This window comes from Lates calcarifer, linkage group LG17 (genome assembly GCF_001640805.2).
Source record: "Lates calcarifer isolate ASB-BC8 linkage group LG17, TLL_Latcal_v3, whole genome shotgun sequence".
In the NCBI taxonomy this organism is placed as follows: Eukaryota; Metazoa; Chordata; class Actinopteri; family Centropomidae; genus Lates; species Lates calcarifer.
The window spans coordinates 20,247,439-20,274,136 of NC_066849.1; the positions used below are offsets into that span (position 1 = coordinate 20,247,439).

A 26,698-nucleotide genomic window follows, 5' to 3' on the forward strand; every position below is an offset into this window, starting at 1 on the left:
TGTGAAGTGATGTGATGTTTTAACCCCACAGGTGCTTGTGTTTGCACATGTTGTGTGTAGCATTTTGCACATCAGCACAACACATCCTGCACCTGTGTCTTTATTTTATCTACTAGTCAGCCCTGCTATCAACTTAAAGCGGTTATAATCAATACAAAGCTTCATAGTGAGTTTCAGCTCATTGTTCAGCTGTCTGGCCCACAACTTTACTGTTTCACTCTCACAGCTCTTTTAAGATTGTTTTTAGCAGCAGCAATCAGCTGTTTTGGTTGAAAAAACTCACCATACACTACCTGCTCAGCACAAAACAGCAGATAGACACAGCTAGAGACAAGCTGAACATAGTGGAGCGCTTAGCAGCTAAAACTCAAAAGCTAAAAGAAAAGTGGAAATGGGACTTACATTTGTCAGGTGGACAGAAACATGACTCCAGAGTATTGATGATGTTGCTATGGATTTGGTGGTACTATCAATATTCATCTAATTTGCACAGTTAAATATGTTTTTTCATCACAGGAAAGCTCTAAAATATTGATATTAATTAATTATTAATTTAATCTGGACTTTTCATATATTTTCCCTACAATACCTTCCTTGAGCCAACTACAGCATTCTTAAGGTATTTATGATTAAGTAAAACACTATATTTAGGTTAGAAGAAAATCTGTGTCATTACATCCATTTGAACCATTTTATAAAGTGACTTCATGTATGAGATGCAAATTCAAGGCGTTAGTGTCAAAGTCACGCGGACATGGTTGGGACAGCTAATGTCTGCAACACTTACATATTGTATGCTTATATTGTTTTGGACAGAAACATGCAGGTGCACCTCACAGTTGCTGTGGGTGTTTGGTACCATTGCTCAAATAGTCCATAGCTGAAAGTGTGGGTGTGCATTACTCAGTCCTTTTACGACTCACTCTCTCTCTCTCTCTCTCCTCGTTTGAACACTGTGTACAGTTTTCTTTATTTGAATAAGTTCTTTCTCTGATTTAATTACCTTTCCTCTCTTTCTACTCCATGTCTCTTTCACCTTGCTTTTTTCCCTCCCCAACTTGTAACCTTGACTATTACCCGTTTTTTGTTGCTGTTGCTGAGATTTCAGCATTTGCCAGAAGTACATCCAGTACAGTGACTCACTAGTGTTTTTTAACAGGATCAGAAACAAAGAAATTAAAGCCAGGCTGTTCCCAGAACAGCTCCTTGGCCTTTAAGGAGGGAGTTTGACTGCCAGCCGGTTCATCCCCAGCTGTGATCACGCCTCACGCCTCAAATCAACGCATGCCACAGTTTTGGGTGTCTGAGGTGCTGACTGCACCTGAGCCGGTCGACCTCATCAATGTTATTGTCAGCAACACCACATGGAACAGATGTTTGGTGATGGGAGATTTATATATATGTGACCCCCTGTGTGTGTGTAGGTATAATAATAATCATTTAAATAATACTTTACCAAAGATAATAATGGTAGCAACAGTGTTGGAGAAGAAATGTGAGAATAAAGAGCAAGTAAATCAGCTGAGTATCTGCTCTGTGCTTTAGTTTGGTAGATGCAGATATAGAGCACCAATTCTATCAGACGGTTCAGTAAATTTATGAGATTCCCTGCAGAGCTCAAAACACCTTTTAAGAGCTGTTCTGGGTTTCTTTTGTTACAAAGACAAGAAAGATTTGGTACTGCAATCTATGCTGGCTGTTGTGTGCTTGACATCAATTTCTTTCCAGATTCAAGAGGCACTATTCTTGACGGCCCAAGAGACAGTTTCTACTTTAGAGACAGGTGGGGTTAGGAAAAACAGGTTATGAAAATTTTGAACATGTGCATTCAGAGACTTTTGACATGTCCATTGGTACAGATCAACACTGAGGCATGCTCATTTCCTCTTGAAGAAAAAGCCTGTTCATGTGAACTTAAAGGAATAGTTCAACATCAAGGGAAATATGCTTATTTGCTTTCAGACTGAGAGTTAGATGAGGAGATTGATACCTCTTCCATGTCTGTGTGGTGGTTTGTATGCTTTTGGCTATCTTACCTTTGTTTAGCATAAAAACTGGAAGCAGTGGGAAGTAGTGTACAAAGTCTGGAAAAATGCCTACCAGCTCCTCTAAAGCTGACTAATTAACACATTTGTTTAAAATGTACAGAGAGAAATGAGAAGAATTAGTGTGATGTTATGTGCTGTAACAATTTCTTGGTAAACAATAATTACGTCTTGACACAGTGAGGTAAACAATTTTTGGTAAAGAAATCAAAAATTATCTGTTTTCTTGGTAGTCTTTAAATTAAGTTACTCTTAATTCATTTTAGACCTAGATAGCAAACATGCATATTTCCCAGGGTGTTGAATTATTCCATTAAAATAAGCATATTTTTCTGATTTTGCATGTGTCATGTGGAAAGGGTTTTTTATAGTTACACATCTCGTAACCAAAGAACTTTATCTTAGTTACCGTAATATACACTAAGTGGTTCAATATGGTTAATAACATTAAGGAATTGTGACTTACTTGTGTAAAGGTCTCGCAGTAAGAGGCTTCTGGGTTTGAACTTGTTGTGCTAGGCCTGGCTTTTCTGTGTGTGGTTTGTAACATACACACTCTGCTTTCCTCCTGCAGTCCGAAGACATGCAGGCTAGGTTTATTGGTGACTCTAAATTGCCTGTAGTTGTGTGTTAGAATGGTTGTCTGTCTTTATATGCCAGCCTGGTGATTGACTGATCCCTGGGATCAGCTCTGAACCCTGGGACCTTGTAAAGGAAAGGCTGGTATAGCTGATGGATGGATGGGTTGTGTAAACGCCCTTAACATATGGTGTTTGTCTGAATCGCTACAATAGATGAGAAAACTACAATTAAAAAAAATAAAATAAATGGGTTCATGCGCGTGCATTTGGTCATGTGCAATAAGACCAGAACGTGTGTATTTACAGTATGTGTTTCAGTAAAAGTGTTAAGTGTTTCCTGAATCAGTGAGGTTAAGTGTGCTGAGGTAGGACATTGTTATTGGATTTCAGCTCTAACAGAAGGGATTTGGTTTAGCTGGTGATGCTTAGCTGGGATTAGATTGTGTGTGCAGACAAGCCAGTGAGTGTTTTTGTTATTGTGTCATTTGTGATTTGGTGTGTTGTATTGTGAGGGTATATATGCAGGTGATTAGGGTTTAGTATGCACAAGGACTGGATCTCTGTACATTCATATGAGTGTGTCTGACTCCTGTCCGGCTTGGTGTGTGTGTGTGTGGTATTGGACTGTAGTGTGGATGGCTTAAATAATGTCTTTTGCACCCTACAGACCTAATGACCTCATTCCCATGCAGATCCAGCTGTGATCTGATCAGCTGCGACTCTCCATCTCTGTATGTGAGCGTGTATATGTACTCCAGTGCTCGTCTGTGAGAAGACACACCATTTGTGTGTGACTGTGCATTTTTATGTGAGTGTTTCCACGCTGTATCTCCATAAGCACATATACAGTTTCTGGTGTGCTGAGCATTTGTCCAACCTTCCTTTCAATCCCTAGAAGATGGATTTTAATTTAATGAGTGAAAGTGTGTCCAGGCACACATTACTCTCATCAAGTCCTTCCACACCCTGTAAAGAATCCATCTGAGGTTAAAGCTTTAATCTAACCGTGAAACCTTGTGAACTCTTCTGATTAATGTCAGCTGTTGAGTGAACATTTCTAAATTTGAATTCACAATTTTGTTCAAACAAGTGACATTTTATCCAAAGTCCTATTTCATCTAATTGTAATGACCTTTAAAAGAATGAAAATAATTACTGATAGAGATAGTTTTACTATGCTGACTGAATACACTTGTTGGAGGTGTGATAACAGTTATCCAATGTTGCATTTTAATCTAAATAGCTACCATTAGACAGTAAAGTATGAAGTTATATAGCTTTTGCTGACAGTATAAAATGCTGTGGTACATGCTGTTATTGTTAGTGGACCAAATTAACAAGACTACAGTATGAAGATATAAAGATATAAGATATATATATTAAAAAATCAGATCGGGCTTCAAGTAAGTATGCAACAGTGGAACTGGTGCAGAGCCAGTGAAGCTACCAAACATCCAGAGCTCTATATTGATTGTTTCGTTTAAGTGATGGATTTTATCCCTTCAAACTTAAAGCAGACAATCCATGAAGTCTATTTTTAGAGATTCCCCTCATATATAAACACAATTTTCTGGACATTTTTTTTTCCAACATATTTCTGAAAATGAACTACTTTTACTTGTATGATAACAAGTCTCACATGTCCAATCCAAGCACAGAGAGAAAACACACAAACCTAACAGGTTTGCACTGATAGATGTCTGCATGCACACACAATCCTCCTCTCACGCAGCTACTGTATCTGTATTTACTGAACAGTCTGTTGTTTTTATTTTGTGTCCTTTCATCAGTCTTACCTCTGCTCTGCACCTTCTTTGGCACTATATCTAAGAGATCTGTCTGTACATGAATGAATCATACTTGTAATGACTGCATGTAACAGTTTTGAAAAGCAATGACAAATGACACATCTTATGTTGTTTGTTTTTAGGACTCGTTGTTATCAGTCCTCTCCTCCATTCTTTTTTGTATTTCTCCTCCCCCTGACTCTTGATCTCTCGCTCTGCCTCTCCCTGTCAGTTTCTCTCATTTCTTTTAGCTCATCTGTTAATTCTACAACTCATACTCTTTCCCTCTTTCGCTCTTTCTCTCTCTCCCCCACTGACAGTTGAGCTTGTATTTACAGGGAGTATGGGTCAAACTCAACAGCTGTTCATTCTCCAATTAGAGAGCTTGGAAGCTGAGGATTGAATCTTAGCCAGTGAAGGCAACAGTTGAACGCTTTTTTGCTTCTTGTCTTCCCATCCCTTCAGCTCTGGCTTGTTTTCATTCAGTTACCTCTCTCTTTAATGACATCTATCTCACCTCCCTCCGCTGAATCTATATTGGTCTTAACAAACAATGTAATCTTCGTTCGCCCTCGCTTTCTTTCTCTTTTGTGTCTGGTCAGGAGGAGGGATGCTGGTTGCCACAGCAACACTAACTCCTCTCTCCTGTGGCACCTTGGGATTATGTGAACTGTGACCTCTTGCACTTTGCTTGTCAGTCTATTGCCTGACATTGTTTTGAGCTCACACTTTGTCATTCTCTGAATGTCCTCCTGTCATCAACTGGAAAAACAGGATATTGTATTTCTTACAATCCACATTTTCATGTATTTCTTCAACACACAATGTGGTAGAGACCTTCCCTCTGAAATGTTTTGTTATCTACAATGACAAAATTTAAAAAAAAAATGTGGTTACAATTATTGTGAAACCGAATGAACACTTGTGGTTCAAGTTCAAGTTTATTTCTTATGTGTGCAGTATAACATGTCATCTGCACAATGAAATATTTGAAATGAAACTTGGGCACTAGTAATAAGGCATCTCATCCAATGTTCTATTCAATTCAGTTCGTGATCTTAATGACTAAAGTTTCTAGGTCTGCAGCTAAAGATAATTTCTGTTTTCAATTAATCTGTAGATTATTTTCTCAATTAACCGATTTAACGTTTTGTCTATGAAAGGAGCTCTGCACCACTTTATTTGTGTAATTAGATTGTTAGTGGTAAAGATATGTAAAGGGAGAAAAGCAGAAAATGTTGCAGAATGTCATCTTAATGAATGTCTCGGTTTGGCTGGAGATGTATTCATTACTCTATAAATTCAAGATGTGTTTATCATGGAGTTAACTCTTACATGAGAGCACTGATAGAATAAAAAGAGATAAATAGCTTCTGAGGGGGGCAGGTAATGATTCTTCGAAAAAAAAAAAACATGAACAGCATGGATTCAGTCTGCATCTCAGTCTGTTTGTCATCCTTTGTTACATCTCCTCTGTCTTCCCTGTCTCTCCAATTAACTAGACATACATGCACGCTAAATAAATGAAGCTGAAATGTCTTGAATATGGCCTTCAGCAAATTACACCAAGCGTGTTTTTGTGCTCCGTCCTCCGACAAACTAAATTTATCGCGTCACGCATTTTGCTATAGAGACGGAAAGAAGGCAATTTATTTTATCTCATCTGAGACACAGGGATCAGGCTATTTCACAGTGATAAAGAAAAGATGATAATAAAAGAAAGAAAGGAGAGATAATAATTCACCAAACAGTTTTATTAATATCCTGTTCTTCTGTCAACCTCAGGGGAATATTTCATCACTTTTAGCAGCCTATAAATTGAACCAAATGGAGTTGTTAATCCTGAAATGGCCTTTTATTCAAAGACGACAACAGTAACTCTGCTACTGCATGAAAACATTGTAAAGCCTTCCTTGAATCCAGTTATTATATTGTTAGATTTTTTTTCCCATTGAATATGCCAATTCATTTTAAAAATGCTGACTCATTTGAAGCCATTAACATTTGCATAATTACAAAAATGCAAGCTTGCCAGTCTGAAGAAGACATTTTCAGTATATCCATCTTGAACACAGCAGTACAGTGGTCACTTAAATATTCAGACCCCTTCACTTTTTGTACACTTTACTGTGTTAGAGTTTTTAAATTGATAAAATTGCCATATGGGCTTTGGCTGGGATACTCAAGGACAGCCAGGAGGAAGGCACACCAGTGTTTTTTTGGCTCTATGCTTCAGGTCATTGTCGTGCTGAAAGGTGAACCGTTGCCCCAGTCTCAGGTTGTGTGCGTTCAGGAGCAAATTTTCTTCAAGGACCTCTCTGTATTTTGCTGCATTAATTCTTGCCTCAATTCTGATGAGTCATCCTGCCACTGAAAAGCCCTCATAGCATACTATTCCCATAGCATACTGTGGTAGTACCATGCTTCATTGTGGGGATGATATTAGCCTGGTGATGAGGAATGCCTGGTTTTTGCCAGACACAGTGCTTAGAGTTCTGCCCAAGAGATGGACAGAGTGCTGTTGTCGTGGTTGTCCCTCCGGCAGGTTGTGTCATCTTTGCAGAGGTCATGTGAAGCTCTGTGACTTTTGGGTTCTTGGTCAGTTCCCCGAACAAGGCCCTTGTTGCCTGGTTAATCAGTTTGGCCAGACAGCTTTTTTATACCTTTACCCCGATTTATGTTTTGCCACAATTTTATTGCGGTGGTCTACTGAGAGTTCCTTGGACTTCATGGCTTGGTTTTTGTTGCTACAGGTGGACTACAATCAAGTTGTAGACATAATCAAGGAAGCGGCAAACAGAATGCACTTGACCACCGTTTGGAGTTGGCCTGAATGCTTTTGTAAATAAAAGCTTTCAGTTTTTTCTTTTAATAAATCTTCAAACATTTCTAAAACCATGTTTTCATTATCGCTTATTTGGTGTAGATTGATGGGCAAAAACAGCAGTTTTATCCATTTGAAATTAAATGAACATCAAAGTGTGCAAAAAGTGAAGAGGTCTGCAAACCATGAATGTATCTGAAAGCATGCTTGTTTAATCATGTATGCTTGTATTTTTTTTTGCCTGCATGCATGGACAGGTGGGTGTTCCTATTCATGCGTATGTAGAAAATGTTCAGTGTGTAGAATAAGATGCATGTGCATAATACTGGAAGCCATTCTCAGCTGTAGATGAATAGGTCTTATTTCATACAATACTAATCAGTCTCTTTCAGTTGCTTCCCCAGTGCTCCCCTCCCTCCGTCTTTCTCCCACTCTCACTCATCTTACTTTCATTCTCTCCAGCTATCTACCCCTCCCATCACTTTCTTTCTGTTCTACTCACCCTTCTCTGCAGGTCCTCCCTCTCATGCCCTGCATCAGCTGTTCCCTCCTCACTTGCTGTTATCCTCTCACTTTCTTTCCCCTCTGTCAGACCTTTTCCCCCTCTCTGTTCCTTACCAACAGCCCTCTCTGTCTTCCCTCTCCTACTCTCCATATAACTGATGGGAAGCAGGTGTTGTTTTCTCCGCTCATCTCTTCATTTCCTCCCTGTTGTTTTGTTGCCTTGGTGTCAAAATGGCAAGAGTGCAAAGGGATTTGGGTGTTGGTGGGGGCGGGTGAGAAATGGGAAAGATGCCAGTCAAGGGTGCCCTGAGATGTATTATGCTAACAGAGAAAAATCTCTAATGATATAAAAAGGAGCTTTAAGAAAGCAATTATTTGGATGGTAGATATATTTATCATCCAATTTCATCTCAAAAGTCTCCTCCAAAAAATCCCAAGTAAAACAATAATTATATATAAATATATAGACTGTATGAAGCGTAATTTAGATGTTTGGTTTTCACATACTACTGGACAACTGGTTTTTCATCATTTTTTCAACAAAACCTGTATCATAGGCAGCAATAAATTTTATTCTGTCTTCATGGGTACTGATGTGTGGAAAATATACATACAAATATGACAAGTGAGTTCAGGCAAGGGTCGTGCAATTTGTTGGGCTAGTGAACAGTTTCTGCTTTTAAGTCCTTTGCCTGCACACACACAGACACACACACAGAAAGACCTCATTCTGTGCACTCGAATAACAGGAAAGCTTTGCTCCCAAGAAATCCTTACACCTAGTAAAAAAGTGCTATATTTTTGTTTGTTTTGTCTATGCATTTTCTGTTTTAGTGTCCCACTTGTAGTGCTTCTCTCTGAAACTCCTTGATTATACTTGCGCTGTTTATAATAGACAAATGTTTCTTCTTATAAACACTGAGGATTTGAACCTGTGCTGTTTGTTTTTCTGTAGGAGACAGTCATAAATCACATGACAGCTAAAGGTTCCTGAAGGTTACTGTTTGAACAAATGACCAATGCTGACATTTTTCCGGTGAGGACTATCTCAGAAGGCTGTGACAGATGTGTGTTGTATGGTCTGGTATAAATTTAGATTTGGCCAGGCTGCAAAGGTACATTATCGTTTCTCTATTAATCTCATCCAGCAGCTGAGGCCTTGTGACCTGGCTGCTGGGGCTGTGTGTTTTGGTGTGTGCGTGCATGAAGTGCAATAGGGAGACGAACAGACATTGCTCTCATTCGTATGATGTGTATGTGTGTGAGACTAATGAGTATGTCACAGTCCTCAGTACTTAGTGGTCCCAGGGAGACAAAGAGGCCATGGGGATAGACGTGCTAATGGGCTAATGGACTTGTTCACCTGACCTGTCCTGCTCCTGCCCCACAGATGCACATACACACACTGACACACACCCCTCATACACACACACATCACAACAGTTGAAGGTCATGTAAGGATAGCAGGTAGAGTACATAGGAGGAATGAGTGAAGACTCGTCTCAGATTTAACTGGTCAAAATGATTTCAGATTCCTCTGTCTCCTATGTGTCATTTAAGTAGGATAAAGTATTAGTCTATCCGTAGACAAAATATTAGAAACACCGTTATGTAATTAAAATCCACCACAGATATCAATGCCAAATGTTGCATCTGTTGCGCTAACTACATTTAAACTTAAATGAAAAATACTAACCTCTAGGTACGTTAGATAAGTGAGCCAACACACCTGACAATTGAATTTTTTTAATCATTATTTAAACTGAAAAAAAAAAAAAAAACCATTTTGTAAAAACAAACATAATATACCTCATATTACAAAATGTTATGTCAGTAAAGATCACAAATATGGAAGGTTGCATAATTGATAGTTGATTCACTTGAAATTGTACATACATACTTAAATTTCTTTGTGTGTACCTAAATTTTAAAAAGGATTTGTTAGGTTTAATATAGAAAGGTTGTGATTTGGGTTGAATCAACACAAACGGTCTGGCAATCAAATTAGCAGGAAAGATATAAAGTGAAAATTAGTCTTGCCCTTTACATTTGGAAAATATGATACAGCTCATGATGCTACAGTGATTTCCTCTTTACATAATTTTGATTGGAAGCTACAAGAGAAGTTTTCTAGCAACCAGTTTACACATTATCACAGCCTTTACTAGCCAAGGTTTAATCTTGTACTTATTAAGAATTTTTTTTACATGCAACTTCAGTAATGGAGTTGAATGTAAAAAAGCTGTACAAATAGAGTAAAGTAATTAAATAGGCAAAAGATTGAATCCATATTCATGACTTTGTTGACCTTTCTTGAGTTTGAAAAGAGTATGTGATTAAAAACTTGTTCACTGCTTTGTATCTAATGAGTCAGACCAGTTGAATTGGTTAGAACTTTCAATTCACTCGCAGTTCTGTCACTTTTTTCAAACAAATGCCTGACATTTCATTAAAAACTGCCCTTGTTCAACTTTGCTGTTGGCAGCATGGTGTCCTTCAGAATAAAACTTTTTCCTGTAGGAGTTCATGAGCCATGAGTTATAGAGCTGTTAAGTGCAGTGGCTGAAGGGCAATAGATGAACTACAATATAAGTTGATACATGGTACATACATGGAAACTGTTACCATATCAAAGTCATTGTAAGAGTTACAGAGGCTCAGGGTCAATATTTCTGTTCAGTATCATCTGATCTGACATATGATTCCCACTCGGTGCTCCTGTGTCCTACACCCTGCTCTGGTATTTCTTCTTTACTGTGTGTGATCTTTATTTTTTTGTTCACTGTCTCTTATCTTATATCACCAGCCTCCTTTCCTCTTTTCTTTATCCTCTCTGCTCTGCAGTGCAGTTCCTATCACACCCATATCTCTCTTTGTCCTTGCCTTTCCACCATGCTATCTCCTCTATGAGCTGTCATAGAAAAAGTATTGTTGTCCCTCCTTCTTACTTGTGACTCCCCAGCTCTTGAGGCAAATATCTCTGAAGATCATTGGAAAGCAAAACTTTACTTTCTGTGTTGTATTCTATTTCTTGTTCTTTGTTAGGACAGAGAGCAACACAGATGTACCTACTATGACTATTGTTTGTATTTCATTACATAATGATAATGCCTTTTGATTATTGCCACATATTCATACTCCTTTAAAAAGCAGTTGCCAGGCTGATTTGTGTCTCAGCTATTTTTTTCTCAGGACAGGGTCTTCCTCACTTTCAAGTCAAGGAATGACAAATTATTTTAGTTATTAGTTATTGACTCTGAAACTGAAACGCTGTTTTAAATACAAAGCAAGGAATAATGACTATTTATCAAACCTCCCACAGTTGTTTCAAGAAATCATGCTTTCTAAAGTTTGTCCACAGAAGAAAAGTAAAAGTTTAAACTGCCAGCTAGGAAAATTCAAGGCTATGCAAATTTATCTGTAGTATGCATCAGGTCAGTGCCTGAACTTATCTAACTTTGTTTTACAGTTGGTTGAGTCTTGTCCTTAATTAAGTGTTCAAGTTTCAAGTTTAGGCCACTAGAGGGCAGGACACGCCGATAGTTGGTATGGGTACTGAGCAGGTGCTGAGGAATTATGGCAATTTAGTGAATATTATTCATTTCCTCTCATTATGTGTAGCTGTGTTGAAGTGTCTAAGTTTAAAATTTTTCATTTACATGCATCATTTTTTGCAAGAGAAAACAAAAAGGAAAAAATGCATGCAGATTTTATACCATGAGATGAGCAAAAATGAAAAATTAATGGACACCGTTACAGTATTACTGACATAAATATGAAAATCAACCAGCCTCGTTTATACCTAAGACACAAAAAAGCCTCACCAAACTTGCAGGCAGAGTATCTGCAGGCTGCCATGATGGATTGATTAACTTTATTATCCCAGAAGAAAATCTGTGTTCAGTGTGGGCACAGCTGTTGGAGATAGACAACCAAAAAAAAATCCAGTATGTTCTTCTCCTAGAATCAAGGAGAAGACTAAATCGTAATCTTCAATGAATGGCTGAGTATGGTGAATTTTGCAACAAACAGCAAGTCCTCGAATCTGATGTATCTCAAACTACCCATATACATGCAGAGTCTAGTATTCATTGTATTTATTTGCCATTAGCAGTGATTGAACAGTCTGAATTTATTGAGCTAGGGGAAGTCCAAAGGGAAAAACAAGTCACCACCCCCACAGCCAAAAGCAAGCTAGGTCTTTGTCACTATTAGTCATACTGAATAAAGTACCAATGAATTGAGGTGGTAATGTTTCCATCACGATCACTGGCTGTGTGTTTTTAGTTTGGTAATGCACAGAGGCCATGAGTAGGTGGAGGAAGGCAACCAGCCAAGAAGAGCAATGGGACTCAGAGTGGGAGGCTGTGTTTACTGGAAGGAGCACTTTACTATTGGAGACCCAGTAGGTATCAAGCTCCCAAAAAAGATTCAATACAGATGATTTAGTCGTTCATTTCTGCCTGGAACTGCTGCCAACTCTGACTAGACTTTTACAGTAACAGTACAAGACCAGGTGTAAAAATACCTTGTTCTTCCTCAAAGTCAGACATGAGAGTTATTTACTGCATCAAGCTTCCTCCCACACCATCAACCAGGAGTGGAGGTTCTTCTCACTGTAAGTCTGGAACTGTCAGTTTCATTATCAAATAAACAAATCATGCATACAAACACAAAAAACATCAGAATAGAGTGAATGAAAATTTTCTAAAGCCTCAGATAATGTGATTTGTTTTGTCCAACCCAGAGTCCGAAACCAAATATATTCAAGTTACTGTTACATAAGACAAATAAAAGTAGCATATTCTCCTGAAATAGGCTGTAGCTCGGGAATGTTTGACATTTTTGCCTTGGAATATGGCTTATATTTTTACCTATTATCAGTCCAACCTTGAGAGACCAAGGTAATACAGATTTTATGTCCATGGTACAGAATAATTTGGTGTTACCATGACAGTTGTTAAAATCCCTTTATATGGTGGCTTTGGGGTAATAATAGGAAAAGGGGAATCTACCAGATTGGTTAAATGGTTTTGAAGTAACCATGGGGAAAAAAGGAAAATACATTGGTTTCAAAAAGAGTGATTGTCGAAAAAAACCTCCTCCTCCTTGCTGAGAGCGTACAGAGAAGGTATTTTTAGTCCTTATCAAACTCTGAGCATGATTTCTTGGAGTGTCTCTGAGATGCTCCATTAATATTGCTTCAAGAACAGCAAACACAAACTGATTAGACGACAGAGACTAAGAAGATTGGCAGAAACCGATAAAAGGTTACAGCGTAAATTTTCATTGGTGTATCCACTCAGAGATGGGAGGTTCAACTTTCACTCGCTTGTCTTTCAGGTGGAGGTGTTTTGTTTTCATTTCTGTACCCACATGCTATCAAACGCAAACACATGTTCCATTTCTCTTTGTGGCTTTGTGGCTCTGGCTCATTTTCACTTGTCATGATTTATCATGCTCTTCAGACTTACATGTAAATTAGACTGCAGCTGAAGAATAAACATGGTTAATTATGCCCTGCAATCAGTTTTCTACAGACAGCACATGTTAATAAGAGAAATTAAGCCAGTAAATGAAGCAGAAGGAAAAAGTGGAGGCATCGGCAGAAGGATGAGCGGAGAGATGATGGAAAAAAATAATTACCTGGAATCATGTGGAATTCATGCTGTTATACTACACAGTAAACAACTCTGTTTTTATTTTCTTACATGTATTAAAATCTTAATAATATTGAAACAGTTGTATTTCCTCCCTATACAACTGTCAGCAAGTTTGATTAATTATTGTTGGTCATTTTCTAAAGACTTGTACACCCTAACATGAGGTGACTCAGGTAAAAACCAATAGAAGAAGGGTAATGGATGTGACATAGATGAGGATTTTATACAATCATAGATAAAGTGGAAAGAGGGGTATTTGTGCTCTACAGTTTGTAACACCAGTTTTAGTTAAGAACAAGCCTGTGGCGCCCCTTAGTGGACAAACAGCTGCTCGAGTCGGGGGAGTGGAGCTGTGGCTTTGGTATTTTAACAATATTTAAATTAAAGGGAAAAAAAAAAACGCATCCCTACACTGTCTTGCTCTCCCTCTCTTTCTCTGTTTGACTCTAAATGAATATTTAAACTGTATGCTCGCATGTCATGCACTTACTCTCTTCTGCATCCTTTTCTTTCTCCTATCAGGACAGCAAAGAGCCTCCAGATTGTTGCCTCAGTGAGTCTTTTACCTCTCCGTCCTGCACACTGGGGGTTGACCTGCGCCGGGGCCGACGTCGTTTCTCGGGCAACCTGCAGTTACCCCCATTGTCATGGCGTCAGGGGGAAAGGTCACGGACGCCGGACGAGGAGATCATGGCCAGGCCAACGTCCCTGCCGTTTGGAGCCCCTCCCAGGATAGACATCACACCGGTTGATCCTGAATGGTGAGTGGAGTGTGAGGTAGAAGACATCAGACAGTAGAGGAACATTTAAAACCTCCTGGACTGAACATCTGTGGTGATCAAGTTGAACATAAGGCATTACATTACATTCATTACAGCAGGCAGTAGAGTACAAGCAAACAGACTTGCCCACAGTGTAATTGGATAGGGATATGCTTTGGCTGATGTGGGTTTCTTGTATACATCACATTGACACAGCTAACACCTAATATTTACTACTGACAGTGCAAAGGGCACTTTTGCTAACATTAAAAAAACAATTGATGTACTTTTATGAAATATAACATAAAACTACAAGACAAAAGAGCAGAATTTCTATGAAACCAACATACTACATATGTTTAATGAGCGTGGCTGTTGTATGAGCCATCATCTACTAACCAAATCACAAGACAGACTAAACAAGCTCCTGAGAGGAACACTGTCTCCCAACATACATTTAAAAATCTTAAATTAGCTGCTTCTCTGGCTTCCTGTATCAGCAGACAGGTGTGAGGAGGTCAGGGAGGTGCACACTCTCGTGGAGGAAAAAATTCAGGTGTGAGAGGAGTTAAGGAATAATAACTTACAGTTGGCCTCAAAGAGGCTCTGGAAAACTGTCAGACAACTCAGGGAAGGAAGCCAGTACGTGACCAGGCTGTTCTCAGCGGGGAGGAGAACTGCTGACTTTGACTGGGGATATAGTCGGGCAGTGATAGAAGCTGTTTGAGCTACAGCCTTTGAGGAGAGGGTAGAGGCTAAAGACTTTATACCTCCACATCATGACAATTCAGAGGGAAATGTACTTTTACTCCACTACAATTATTTGACAGCTTTAGTTACTATTTTCTTGCATACAAAAGAAAGGGATGAGATGGTAAAATACGATGCACTGCTATAGATCACTACACAACAGAATATAAACTTGTTAAAACTACTATCTCCAACTCAACTACAACAGTAAAATGCTGCTTAGACATTAATGCATCATTAATAATAATTACATAATATAATATTGATTAGTAAAACAGTCACAGGGGACACTTGTCTGAATTACGAGTAGCCTACTTTTGCTTTTGATACTTCAGGTACATCATGCTTATATGTTGTGTGTCTTTTACCCATAATGTAAAAAGCTCCAGCATTGATCAACACACTTTTCCTGTGGTGCCAGAGTATAATGTTGTTATTTAATTTTTTGTTTGTCTCATTGTCCCCTGGAGATGCTCTTGCTTAAAGCTCCTAACTGTCACTGGTCTAATCACCGTGAGATGGTTTTTACTTGTTTGCCTCATATAGTCATTTGTTTGTCCTTCAGACAGTGAGTCTTTCCAGGATTGGTGCAGATTCACCCATTTTGCTTGTGGGAAGGCACTGCCCATAAGACTAAAGTCAATGAACAAAAGTTTCCCATTCACAGTAAACGCCACAGATTACTATGTATAAAAGACATAACTGTTTGGAGTCTGCAAGATGTGCATTGATATGTAACTGTAGCTTTTTTTTAGGTAGATATATGGTAAACCCCCCTGACCACATATACCATCTTTTATGCACCACTACAATTTTGCTTATTACCCGTGGGGAATATTGGGTGCTGGGGCCATCGCTGTGAGCCATCTGGTCCTTGTACAGTGAGTGAGTGCTGTTTTTGTATAGTTGGCATTGATATAAGCCAAGGTTCTGCCTTGTCACCGACCCTGTTAGTGATCAGTCAGAATCTGTTGGCATAGCTGGGGAGTGGAGAGTGTCCAGTTTGGTGACCTGAGGATGTCACATCTGCTTTTTGTTAATGATGTAGGTCTGTTTGCTTTATCTGAAGGTGACCTCCCGCATGTCCTGGGCATATATGATAAGTGAAACATAGAAATCAGCCTGTGAAGAATGTGTGTGGGATTGAACTGATAAGTAGGCAGATAAGTTATTTTTTCATACCTTTGGGGGGGCACTCAAAGGTTAATTAAATTCAACATGTAGAGCTAATCTTTGGAGACAAAATTATGTTATAGCAAACCATTGGTTTCCTCAGTCACACTGAGCTTCAGAAATCTTGTTAGAATACCTCTCTGCTTCAGTGACTGATCTGTCATGTTGCATTCAGCCCTTTGAAGATGACACTGCCTTGTTTCATTATTTATGCACCATGCCCTCAGACACAGTTGTGCATGCACACACACACAAACTGGGCACACGTTCACAGCAACAGGTACAATGTGCAGTGTCAGATAACTCATACACAAACACAAACAGCAAGTGGCCAGTACTTGGCGGGCAGCCAGTTGTCCAGTCGTGTCAAATTCAGATACGCTTTTACTTAACTCGCTAATCAGTCCTGATTGGCCATGTAGTTCAGTGTGTGTGTGTGTGTGTGTGTGTGTGTGTGTGTGTGATGTTGGTAAAGATGGAGCCATTTGAGGACACTTTAATTGGAGTTGCCAAGTGTTTCATTCCTTTCAGTTAGATGAATAAAGGCGACTGGCATGGCTAGTGCTAATCAGCCCTGATTGGTACCATACATAACTGTGTGTAAGTGGACTGTATATACATGTGTGTGTCTGTGTCCTGTTTAACAGCTAGAATTATTATGTCTGGGGTGTGTTGCGGGATGTTGCCGTCAGAGAGCATTTTTGCACTTTACATTTTTGCTTTTTACATTCTAGCTTTTTGCTGATATACAATGGGTGACAGACACACTTTAGTTCACTGGGTCTCAACCTTTTGAATATTGCCTATTTCTGCTGCAACAAACTGTCTATATCTAAAAGCAGATTAACCCAGGAGTGATACTGTGATATATGATACATGAATAATTTTATAGTCAAGAAGAAATGGTTCATGACCCTTGAAATTTATCTTGTGACCCAACTTTTAAGGAATTATTAAGGAAATGAATAAGATTTTTCTGTAAAATACTACTATTTTGTTAAATAGTATTAAAATCCTGGGATTAAACAGAAAATCCTGCTTATGGAGAAGTCACTGCATGTTTGAAGAGCTGCAATTTGTATTTCTACCAGAAGAGGACAGTGTGATAATGTTTGACTTGGCGGACATACAGTCATACAGAGTAGTGGCAGATTAAAGGAATATGTTGAATAAATAAGTGGAGGAACATAAATGCATATTAAATCACTCCACAAGGGTTCAGAGACTTGTTGTGGTCCAACATTTTAACAAGATACTTTATGTTGCTTTTTCTCTGTAATGCTAACCCATCTGAACATATATATGCATATTCATTATTCTTAACAGGCTCTGATGATGACTTCCATTTCTCTCTGTTAACAGTGAGTTTATTGGTGGCCGTTCAGTCCGCTCAGGCAACCACAGACTTTGTAGCAGGTGAGGTATGTGTTAGTTGTCAGTAACCCCGGTGCTAGAGGCAGACGTGTCCCCCGTGTGCTTTTCCCTCCTGCCCCTCCTCTCTTTTTTTAAAGCCGTCATGCTACGTCCCCTTCAGGCATCACTGTTGCTGAACATCAGGGTCAGCAGAACCTTCCTGAAAGTCCTCAAGTCTGATTACTCTCTTACCCAGTGAAGTCCTAAGATGTGTGTGTATGTGTTTGTTTATTATATGTGTCTGTTATCTGTCTGTAATGCAATTTAAGTACAAGTCATCGGCGCCATCTCTCCTCTCGATCCCCTCTCTTTTTGCTTGTACTTATTTAAGTGCTGCCACCGATGTTTGGAGGGAGGAGGAGGGAGCAAGAAGTTATTTTGGGATTCGATTATTTTTCCTGCTGATATACACAATTGCTTCAGAGCTGAGAATCGCTCACAGATCGATTGTTGTGTGTGTGTGTGTGTGTTTGGGTGTGCTTGTGCCACTGCTTGAGAAGAAGCCTGTGCACATCAGAGCTGAATGACAGCAGGGGGATGCATTTACATTTACATGCACACTAGCAGACAGACTTTAACCTGATGTAGGTTTAGCCAGGTACACTTCATCCAGATTGTCCTAATCAGGTGAAGAGAGGTCATCACAATCAATACAGAGATGGCTTGTTGAGCATATTAGGATCATGACATGGCATAGTGAGCTCAAAGAACTATTATGAAATCCTTTGTGCTCTCCCACATCACTCCATGTCACTGTCAGTCTCTCTTTACTTTTACAGTTACTGTATACATGTATGCTTTGAACATGCAATTAGATATCTGATAAAATGTCGCAACTGATTTTGTTTCCCATTAATTTCTTTATGGTCTCTCCCTGGGTTAAACTTTGATTGAACTTTGGTACATGAAATTATGAGGCTCTAATGTCCAGGCGTTGAATAATACAATAATACTCCTGCAGTTTATGTTTACAACTCTCTGAACTGGGGCTGCAACAATCCATTATTTTCTTTATTGATACATCTGTTGAATATAAATCGTTAATTTTTTTAGTCTATAAAAATCCATAAAACAGTGAAAAATGTCCATCACAAGTTCTGAGCTCATGCAGTGTTTTCAGAAGTCTTGTTTCACCTGACCAACAGTCCAAACCATACAGATATTCAATTTACAGTAATATAAAACAGGAAAAAAAAAAAAAAAACGCAAATCAGGAGCAGATATCCTTATTGCAGAAGTTGCAACCAGAAGGTGTTTGGCATTTTTGCTTAAAAAAATTACTAAAATAATTAATCTGTGATCTTAACTGTTGCTGATTAATTTTCTGTTGATTGACTCATCAATTAACTGACTAATTGTTTCAGCTTTACCATCCATGCTGTTTACTGTGCCCCCTGCTTTGGCCACAGTAGAAGAGTTTTAATTTTAGTCTGACCTCAGCTTTCGCCTTAACTTCTTTTACTTTTTTTTCTAGTATTCTAGAAGAGTGAGTGAATGGGTGAGTGAGAGAGAGGGAGAGAGAGAGTACACATTCAGTCAATTATATCTTGGCAAGTAGTGTAATAAAATTCTTTGAAAAGGCTGTTTTGTATAATAGGGCCACTGTAGTTTTACTGATATTTCAGAGCTGCTCGATAAAAGAATGATTATACTTTGTGTCACTGATTACGTAGAATACTTTGTATGTGCACGGTTGTTCCCAGAAACCTTGCGCTAAAAAGATTTAGCGATTTAAATCCTAGACCAGTGCTGTCTGTGATGTATAATGATATAATTTCCCCATTATGAATGAAATTTGCCATTTTGGATGCCTCTCCAAACTTGATTTGAAACTATATCTGGATGTGTTTTTCACCCTGGGTCAGGACGACACCGGTCAGATTATGGCTTGTCTGCACTCTGTGTACTTTCTTTGTGCAGTGTACTGTTGAGTGCTGCCCTCTGTGCTGGTGTTCCAGACAGCTTTTGTGTGGGTCTGAGTAATCCACACAGTCAGTGAGCAGAAATTTGATCTTACATTTTTCATTTTAGCATGCATGAGACTAAAGTAGACAAATTATGCATCAAGGTTACATGTGTAGTTCTAGCTCTTCAGCTTCAGCCACACAGTGCCTATAAAAAGTATTGAACCTCCTTGGACTTTTTCATATTTATTATGCAACTTAATTAATTCAGGTATTTTAGGAACACATCAACAGAAAAAACTTTAATTTCAAAACGTGTGTAGGTAAACAATGGCTAGCAGTGGAGGATTGAGGTTTTTACATTATCTAATTATCTTTTCTGCTGACAAGGTGGGGCTTATGGTGCGCCACTCGTCTCAGTCTACAGTGAGAGGAAATGCTGCTCACCTCAATTCCAACAAAACACCAAGCGTCAACATGCATCTAATATTTGAACATCATTTTTGCATGATTATGCAGCTTAGCTAGTGGAACAGTGGATGGTCAAATAAGACCCAGTTTTATGCTAAATCCTTGGAACGAGCCGTCATGTTCTCCACAGTTTCATCAGCTTTGGGAGAGTTTTATGTCAGAAGTAAAAATAAATAAATAAATGAACTGTCATATTTACCTTGGCTACCCTTTTGGGTGTCAGTTTGTGTTGCATAGCAATCTTCTCATGTGTGAATGTGAATTAAACCTGATACTCTAGTTTGTTAGGCTGTGAGTTGACAGGGATATTTTTAATGGGATAGCTGTCACACTATACAGTATACTCAAACATCTTATGGAGAGATTTGTAGCAGACATCACTCTTTCTCTGTTTTCTAGGATTTTACGCAGAATAAATACTAACAAGGTCACCTTCATATCATGATTTGTTTGTCCTTGTCTCCAGCTATTTCAGATTTCTCCACAAACCACTCATTTTCTGTGTTTCTCTGCCTTCTTTTCACTCTGTTCATTTTCATTTTCTATGAGCTTTTATCTCTTATTTATATTTGCATTGATCACAGGGATGTAGTTCATATGGATAAATAATGTGCAGCACCGTCTTCTCAAACCTTTTTGCTTGTCCTTGGACTTCAGTGTGTATTATCTCCTTTCTCTTTGTGCTTATGTCTTTCGATCTCTGTTTCCACAAACCGTAGTGAATACAGGTCTGCTAATCCTGGCCACAATGCAGTTTTGTTTTTCACCCATTTGAGAGAGATGGAGTGTGAATGAGGCAATAAGGAAGAGAGGGTTTTATGTAACTAGAGATGCTACGTTAAGGGCTCTCATCTCAAGACCTAAACCCATTGCACTGCACACTCATGATAAACATACAGAGGCATACAAGATCCCCTTCACCCTCCACACACACACACACACACACACACACACACACGCACACACACACGCACACGCATACTGGTCCTAAAGATGTTCTGGTCGCCCTCCTCAGAGTTTCATTGTGGGAGACTGAGGGAAAATGGGGCAGGCTGAGGCATCTTTCCTGCCTGTTGTGAAGTTATGGAAGGTGACAGGTGGGGCTCTGGGGTGGGGAGGAATATTTTTAACCCTGTGCACATTCAGAAAGTTAGAAGTGTGTAACAGACAATTGACAGGATATTGATTACTCAATTCAATCATGTTCCTCCTACAAAGACAATGATTCAAAGTAATGTTAGGCATAACAATTTTCTAAATGATGATAATCCTATTGGTACAAAACACTACAGCACAGTCTCAAAATCGTACATGGATCAGTATAATGCGCAATCAGCTAAAACCAGAGTCACCACAGACTGAGCAGCAATGTGCAGTACAGCAATGAATAAAAGCCATAGGGCTGCTACTAATCAATAAAATATTTTATTTGATTATTTATTTAAAGAGATCTGACTGATCACAGTAGCTCAGAGCCCAGTGAGACCTCTTCAAGATTATTGAGCTATGGTAAAAACCGCAAAGGTATTCAATTCAGTCATATAGAGCAGCAACAAATCCTCACATTGGGGAAGCTGGAAGCAGCAATTTAATGGCTTTAGGGATTTTTGTCTCAATTATATCAGGATATCATAATCCTTTCCATAATGATATATCCAAGTACTGTGCATAAATGCTACAGACTGCACCTTTAATTAAAGTTATTTGTGTCATCAGCTTTGAACTTAGTGATAATTAGCAAATGCTTGCTACCATGTTTAACTAGGATGTGAACATGGCTAACATTATACATGGTAAACATCAGCATGTTAGCATTTAGCTTTAGACACTGCTGTGTCTCAAAGAGCTGTTAGTGTGGCTGTAGACGCTCTGTAGACTTAGTCTTGTTTATGATAAATGACTTAAATGATCAATCAATAACTCAAATTGTTGTCAATTACATTTCATCAATCAAATTATTGATTAATTGACTAATGATTTCAGGACTTAAAACCCTCATTAGCCCAGCTACCTAAACATTATGCAGCATTTTTTTTTTTTTTTTTCATTTTCTACCACTGCAGATGCAGATATCAATATTGAGGTCCATTTGATGAGGGAAATAACATAGCAGTGAAGAGCTGCCAGAGCTCCTTTATGGGTGGCTGCAGGGACTATTGTATATCTCAGCTCTATCTGTGATGTGACTGTGCATTGTGAGCTTTCACTGAAGCCCTTGAGGATGTAAAAACCATAGTTGAACGTGGAATGAAATGGCCCAGTCACTCTCTAATTCGATCTCTTTCAATCTCTCATCTCTTTTAAAATGACCGGCATTGGTTGTCTGCCTGTCTCATTTATGCTTTGTCATTCATCTTTTGTCATCACCTTTTCAGCGCAAACGCCTCACTAGAGTGCAAGAGCCACCCATAATATTTTTATATTTTGTGTACAGATGTTTTGGGCCCATTCTTTCATTCTTCTTGTCTTTAATATTAAGTCTTCAGGAGCAGCACTGGGTTCAAGAATAAATGGCAGACAGATTAAGAAAATCAGACCTTCTGTTTCAGTTGTATGGGGTGCTTTTTAACAGTTGTAATGGTATTGTTCTAGGTATGGTGATGTCTATTCATTGGTCTGTTTGTTCATTTTTGGCTGGAATATGTCAAAAACTATTTGGTGATGGTGAAATTCATGCTCCCCATAGGATAGATCAGTCGAGGGCTGTCAGGGCCAGCAAAGCCTTCAACCCACAATGGCTAAAGGAGGAGGAAGAGTTCACTGACTCTGTTGTAGAGGTTATGTGTGCTTCTCAGTTCCAACAATAAATCCTTTTCTATCGCAATGGAGACTAATGCTGAAAGTCGAATCTGCCAAGTTTTGAATCTCTTTAGGGCTGCTCGATAGAAGCAGCTTTTTGATTTGTCTACAAATAATCAGCAATTTTGGTGAGTAAAATGCATTTTACCTATATTTTATTGTGTACATCTTGTCAGTTTATTAGGTATTAGTTAATTCTGATGCTTCTGCTGGAGATGATGTGTGTGGACCAGCTGTGCTCCAGTATTTGGAAATCCTATTGAATTGTGTTAATTCGGTTTTTATAGCATTGCTTTATGGCATTTATTCTGAAATTCAAAATTCTGTTATACTGCATTTCTTTGTATTTTTGATGGTCTCTATAGCGGTGACATCATAATGATGCTATTAAGAGGTGTGTTAATTCAGGTATAGGACACCAGTAAAGGCCTAGGTGTGAAATGCACTGCCCACTACTGGGATCAGTCCTATTTACTTTGGCAGTATTAGTGGTGACAAACATGATAAACATTATACTTGCTAAAACTCTGCATAGAGTTAGCATTGTTATTGTGAGCATGTTAGCATGCTGATGTTAGCATCTAGCTCAAAGCACTGCTGTGCCAGAGTACAGCCTCATGGAGCAACTCACATTGCTGGAGAAACTTATTTCAAACCATGTCACTTTGGTTGGGCAGAATTTAGAAGACTGGGATGCATTAGTGGGTAAGAAACATACATGTCAGTTATTTTTAACTTTATGTTCAGTGTTTGCTTTGTCAAGCGTTACCTTAGCCTGTTTGCCAGTGAAACTTTAATTGTACTGCAGTAGGCTAGACAGGAGGAGAAGAGCCAGGGAATGCCATGCATCATTGGCTGATTTTAAACCTCTAACAGCACACACTAGCCGGCTGTGCTCCTATGACGCCTATTTATTAATATTACTACAAGTGTTTACTTCTTTATATACAAGCTTGGAAAGATTATTTTCGAAGGGTTTTATTGGCAAGCATTTAGTGAGAAAGCGCTCCATGCTTTGATGGCTCACAATCATCAGTGACTCACAACCACAACAAATCAGTCTACTGAAGAGACGAGCAAGTGCTCACATTTCCAATACTCGTCACGCTGCCATTCTGCCTCTTCTTATGATCCTTTTGGATTTTTCTTCTCAGTCTCTCTACCTTCAGGGCAGTGCCCCGCTTTTTTCTGTCTTTTCATCACTAGTCCTTTGTGTGTGTGTGGATATGTGTCTCCAATGACTGTGTCTATCTATTCTTTCTTTCTTTCTTTCTTTTTCTCTACATACTGTGGCAATCTCATGGTTGGATTGCCTCCATTCAGACAGAATTATAGATGGATAAAAGTGTGTGTGTGTGTGTGTGTGAGTGTGAGTGTGAGTGTGAGAGAGAGAGAGAGAGAGAGAGAGAGAGAGAGAGAGAAAGAGAGAGAAAATGTTGGTCAGACTGGGATGGAATATACTTTGTGGAGTTAAGTTAATATGTTGTTGCCTTCTTATTACAACAGGACTTTATGTACTGGAAAAATGCATGCTTTAGAGTGTTTATTTGAATCAGCTGACCTTTGCGCAGTGTGTATGTTTCTGCTCACTGACTCCCATTAAGCTGTTTGCTTTTATCTGCTTTCCAAATTACCTTTTTTTCTTGGCCTGCACTCACTAGTTGCCATCCTCACTAAAGGTCATAACATCATCAGCAACATTACCACAAATCCTGGCTAAACCAAAAATAAATAATAAAACTGACAACCTGTTACTGTGCCTGCCTGCCTGTCGTCACAACAACCACCAGCCAATCCTAAACAGGGGAGGTGTGGCTTGCGCTCACTGCGTGCCTGCTCTCAGCTCCTTGTGTATATTCTGAATGAAACAGCAAGTGAAGCATTTGCCTGCGTGCTGTGCTCCGCTCGCTGCGCTGACTGTGTGAGTGAGGGGAAATCTGACTAGAGGCTCGGCATAGTGGGAGTCACTCTGTGCCACACCGGGAGTGCCTTTGGAAGAGGTGGGGGCTGTTTGCAGAGAGAGGAGGTCAATCAAGCAGGGATGGGTGGAGGTAGAGCAAGACAGGAGGAGGCAGAGAGCAGTTTTCAGCACTTCTGAATCTTTCATAAGGGAGATCCTCCAACATCAAGCTGCCTTGATGGACTGAGAGACTGAGCTGGTACTTAGGTGTGCATTTAACAGGCACCAACTGTGCCAGAGAGACAGAGGGACACAGGGACCAGGAAGGGAGAGTGATAGAGCTCTGGGGTGTGATGGCAGAGGAGTGGTGTTGAAAAGAGGAGTTCTTCTATCCTGGAAGGAGCTGTATGTGACCCCGCTGTGGGTAAAAGTCCTCTAAGAGCCTCTGATGAACAGAAGACCACCAGGAAAGCACGGTGTATGAGCTCAAGGAAAGAGAGAGGGAGAGGGCACGACTGCTGTTTGGCTAATCCCTTAACCCCTGAAGAACGGGGAGAAAGGGGAAAGATAAAGGGCAACACAAACACCAAAAAGGTATGTGTGATCTGGCCTTTTCCTGGGTGAATGTTTGTGCATGAGGCAGCCTCAGTATTTTCACTACAAGGTTTCAGCCCAGTTTAAACTTCTCTGTGTCTGGATAAGGCGAGAGGACAAAGTCAGCTGTGCATGACCAGCTAGTGGGACTGAATTTGGACAGAGAGTGGCAGAATTTGACAGAGGAATTAAAAAGTCTGCCACACAGAACCGAACCCAGCCTGCAGCAGGGATGTCATCCAACGAGCTGAGCGTTGAGATGGACTCCTGCATTCGGACATTCAAGGAGCACATGCACCTTGAGCTGGAGCCCCCTAAGATGCCAGGTGTGGTGGGAGGGAAGAGGGGTGCCACGTCCCCAAAACTGTCCCCTAGAAGCTCCCCGCGGCTCTTCCGCAAGCTGATGGTCAACAAGAGCATCCGACAGAGGCGACGCTTCACTGTAGCTCATACCTGGTAAGTTCTTGGGTGGGGTGGGGGTGGTTGGGTGGGGAGGTCACTGAAAAAATAAAGTGGAATGAGCAGGGGAAAGACATAAAAGGGAACAAGGAAATGTGTGCACAAGGGACGTGACAAAGGATGGAAGTGGTGGAAGATGAGATGGAGAGTGCAGGGATGTAGATGGAAAGAGGAAACAAAAGAGACATAATGGGGTTAAACTGGTGGGGTATTGGGAGAGAAGGTGATATTAAGGGTGATGACAAGGAAGAGTGGGTGGTTGGAGAAAAAAGACCAGAGGACGAAAAAATGGTGAGGGCTGTGAGTCGGACTGAGTCATGTATGAAAAGAGGGAGATGGGTTAAATGGACAACCAATGAGGGAGAGAGAGAGGGGATGTGGAGGAAAAAAAAAAAAAAAAAAAAAAAAAAAAAAATATATATATATATATATATATATGTGTGTGTGTGTGTGTATCCCAGGGACGGTGAGAAAATATTGGTAGGGAAAATGAGGTAGATGGCAAAAAAGCTTGATCTCTCACAAGGAAAACAATTTTGTGTGAAGAGTGAGTTTTATCATGGTGAGTGGAGTCAAAAATGTATGATGGGGCTTGCTGTCTGGTGATGTGTCACTGGGTTAGAGGATTACATAATATAATAAAATCACATTCAGCAGACCCCCCCCCCCCCCCGTCCTCCATTTTGATGTAGTGTATCTCTGCCCTGTACCTGGGTGAAATTTGTGCGTGTGTGAGTGTGTTTGTGTGCGTGCGGATCAGTCCTTGTTTTGGATGGCTGCAGTGATGTGGAGGGAGTGTTAGGTGCATTATGTAACCTGCAGGTTCTTAACCTTTCTGGTTCACAACCCCAATGAACAAATGGACGTCTGCATAACACAACATGAGCTCAACACAGAATGACACATATATTGCAGCATCACATCATACATTATAAGATCTTTGTTGTGTCATTCCCCTTGATATTATTTCTGTTGGTTTCCTAGAAGAGGCTCCTGAACTGCAAGTCTGACTTTCTCAATTAACCAAAACCATAATGTCAAAAAACGATATACTCATGTTTCGCTCTTTA

General features: G+C 39.6%; 1 protein-coding gene across 2 annotated transcripts in view; it reads left to right on the forward strand.

Moving 5' to 3' along the window:
- pde4ba (phosphodiesterase 4B, cAMP-specific a) overlaps nucleotides 1-26,698 on the forward strand; it is a 174,715-nt gene that overhangs the window by 23,105 nt on the left and 124,912 nt on the right. The window contains exon 3 of one of the 2 annotated variants that reach the window (XM_018696110.2): nucleotides 13,927-14,165. In XM_018696110.2, coding sequence (XP_018551626.1) covers nucleotides 13,927-14,165 — 239 coding nt within the window. Of the gene's footprint in view, nucleotides 1-13,926; nucleotides 14,166-24,540; nucleotides 25,626-26,698 lie in introns of those variants that run through there. The other variant, XM_018696119.2, reaches the window with a different exon arrangement.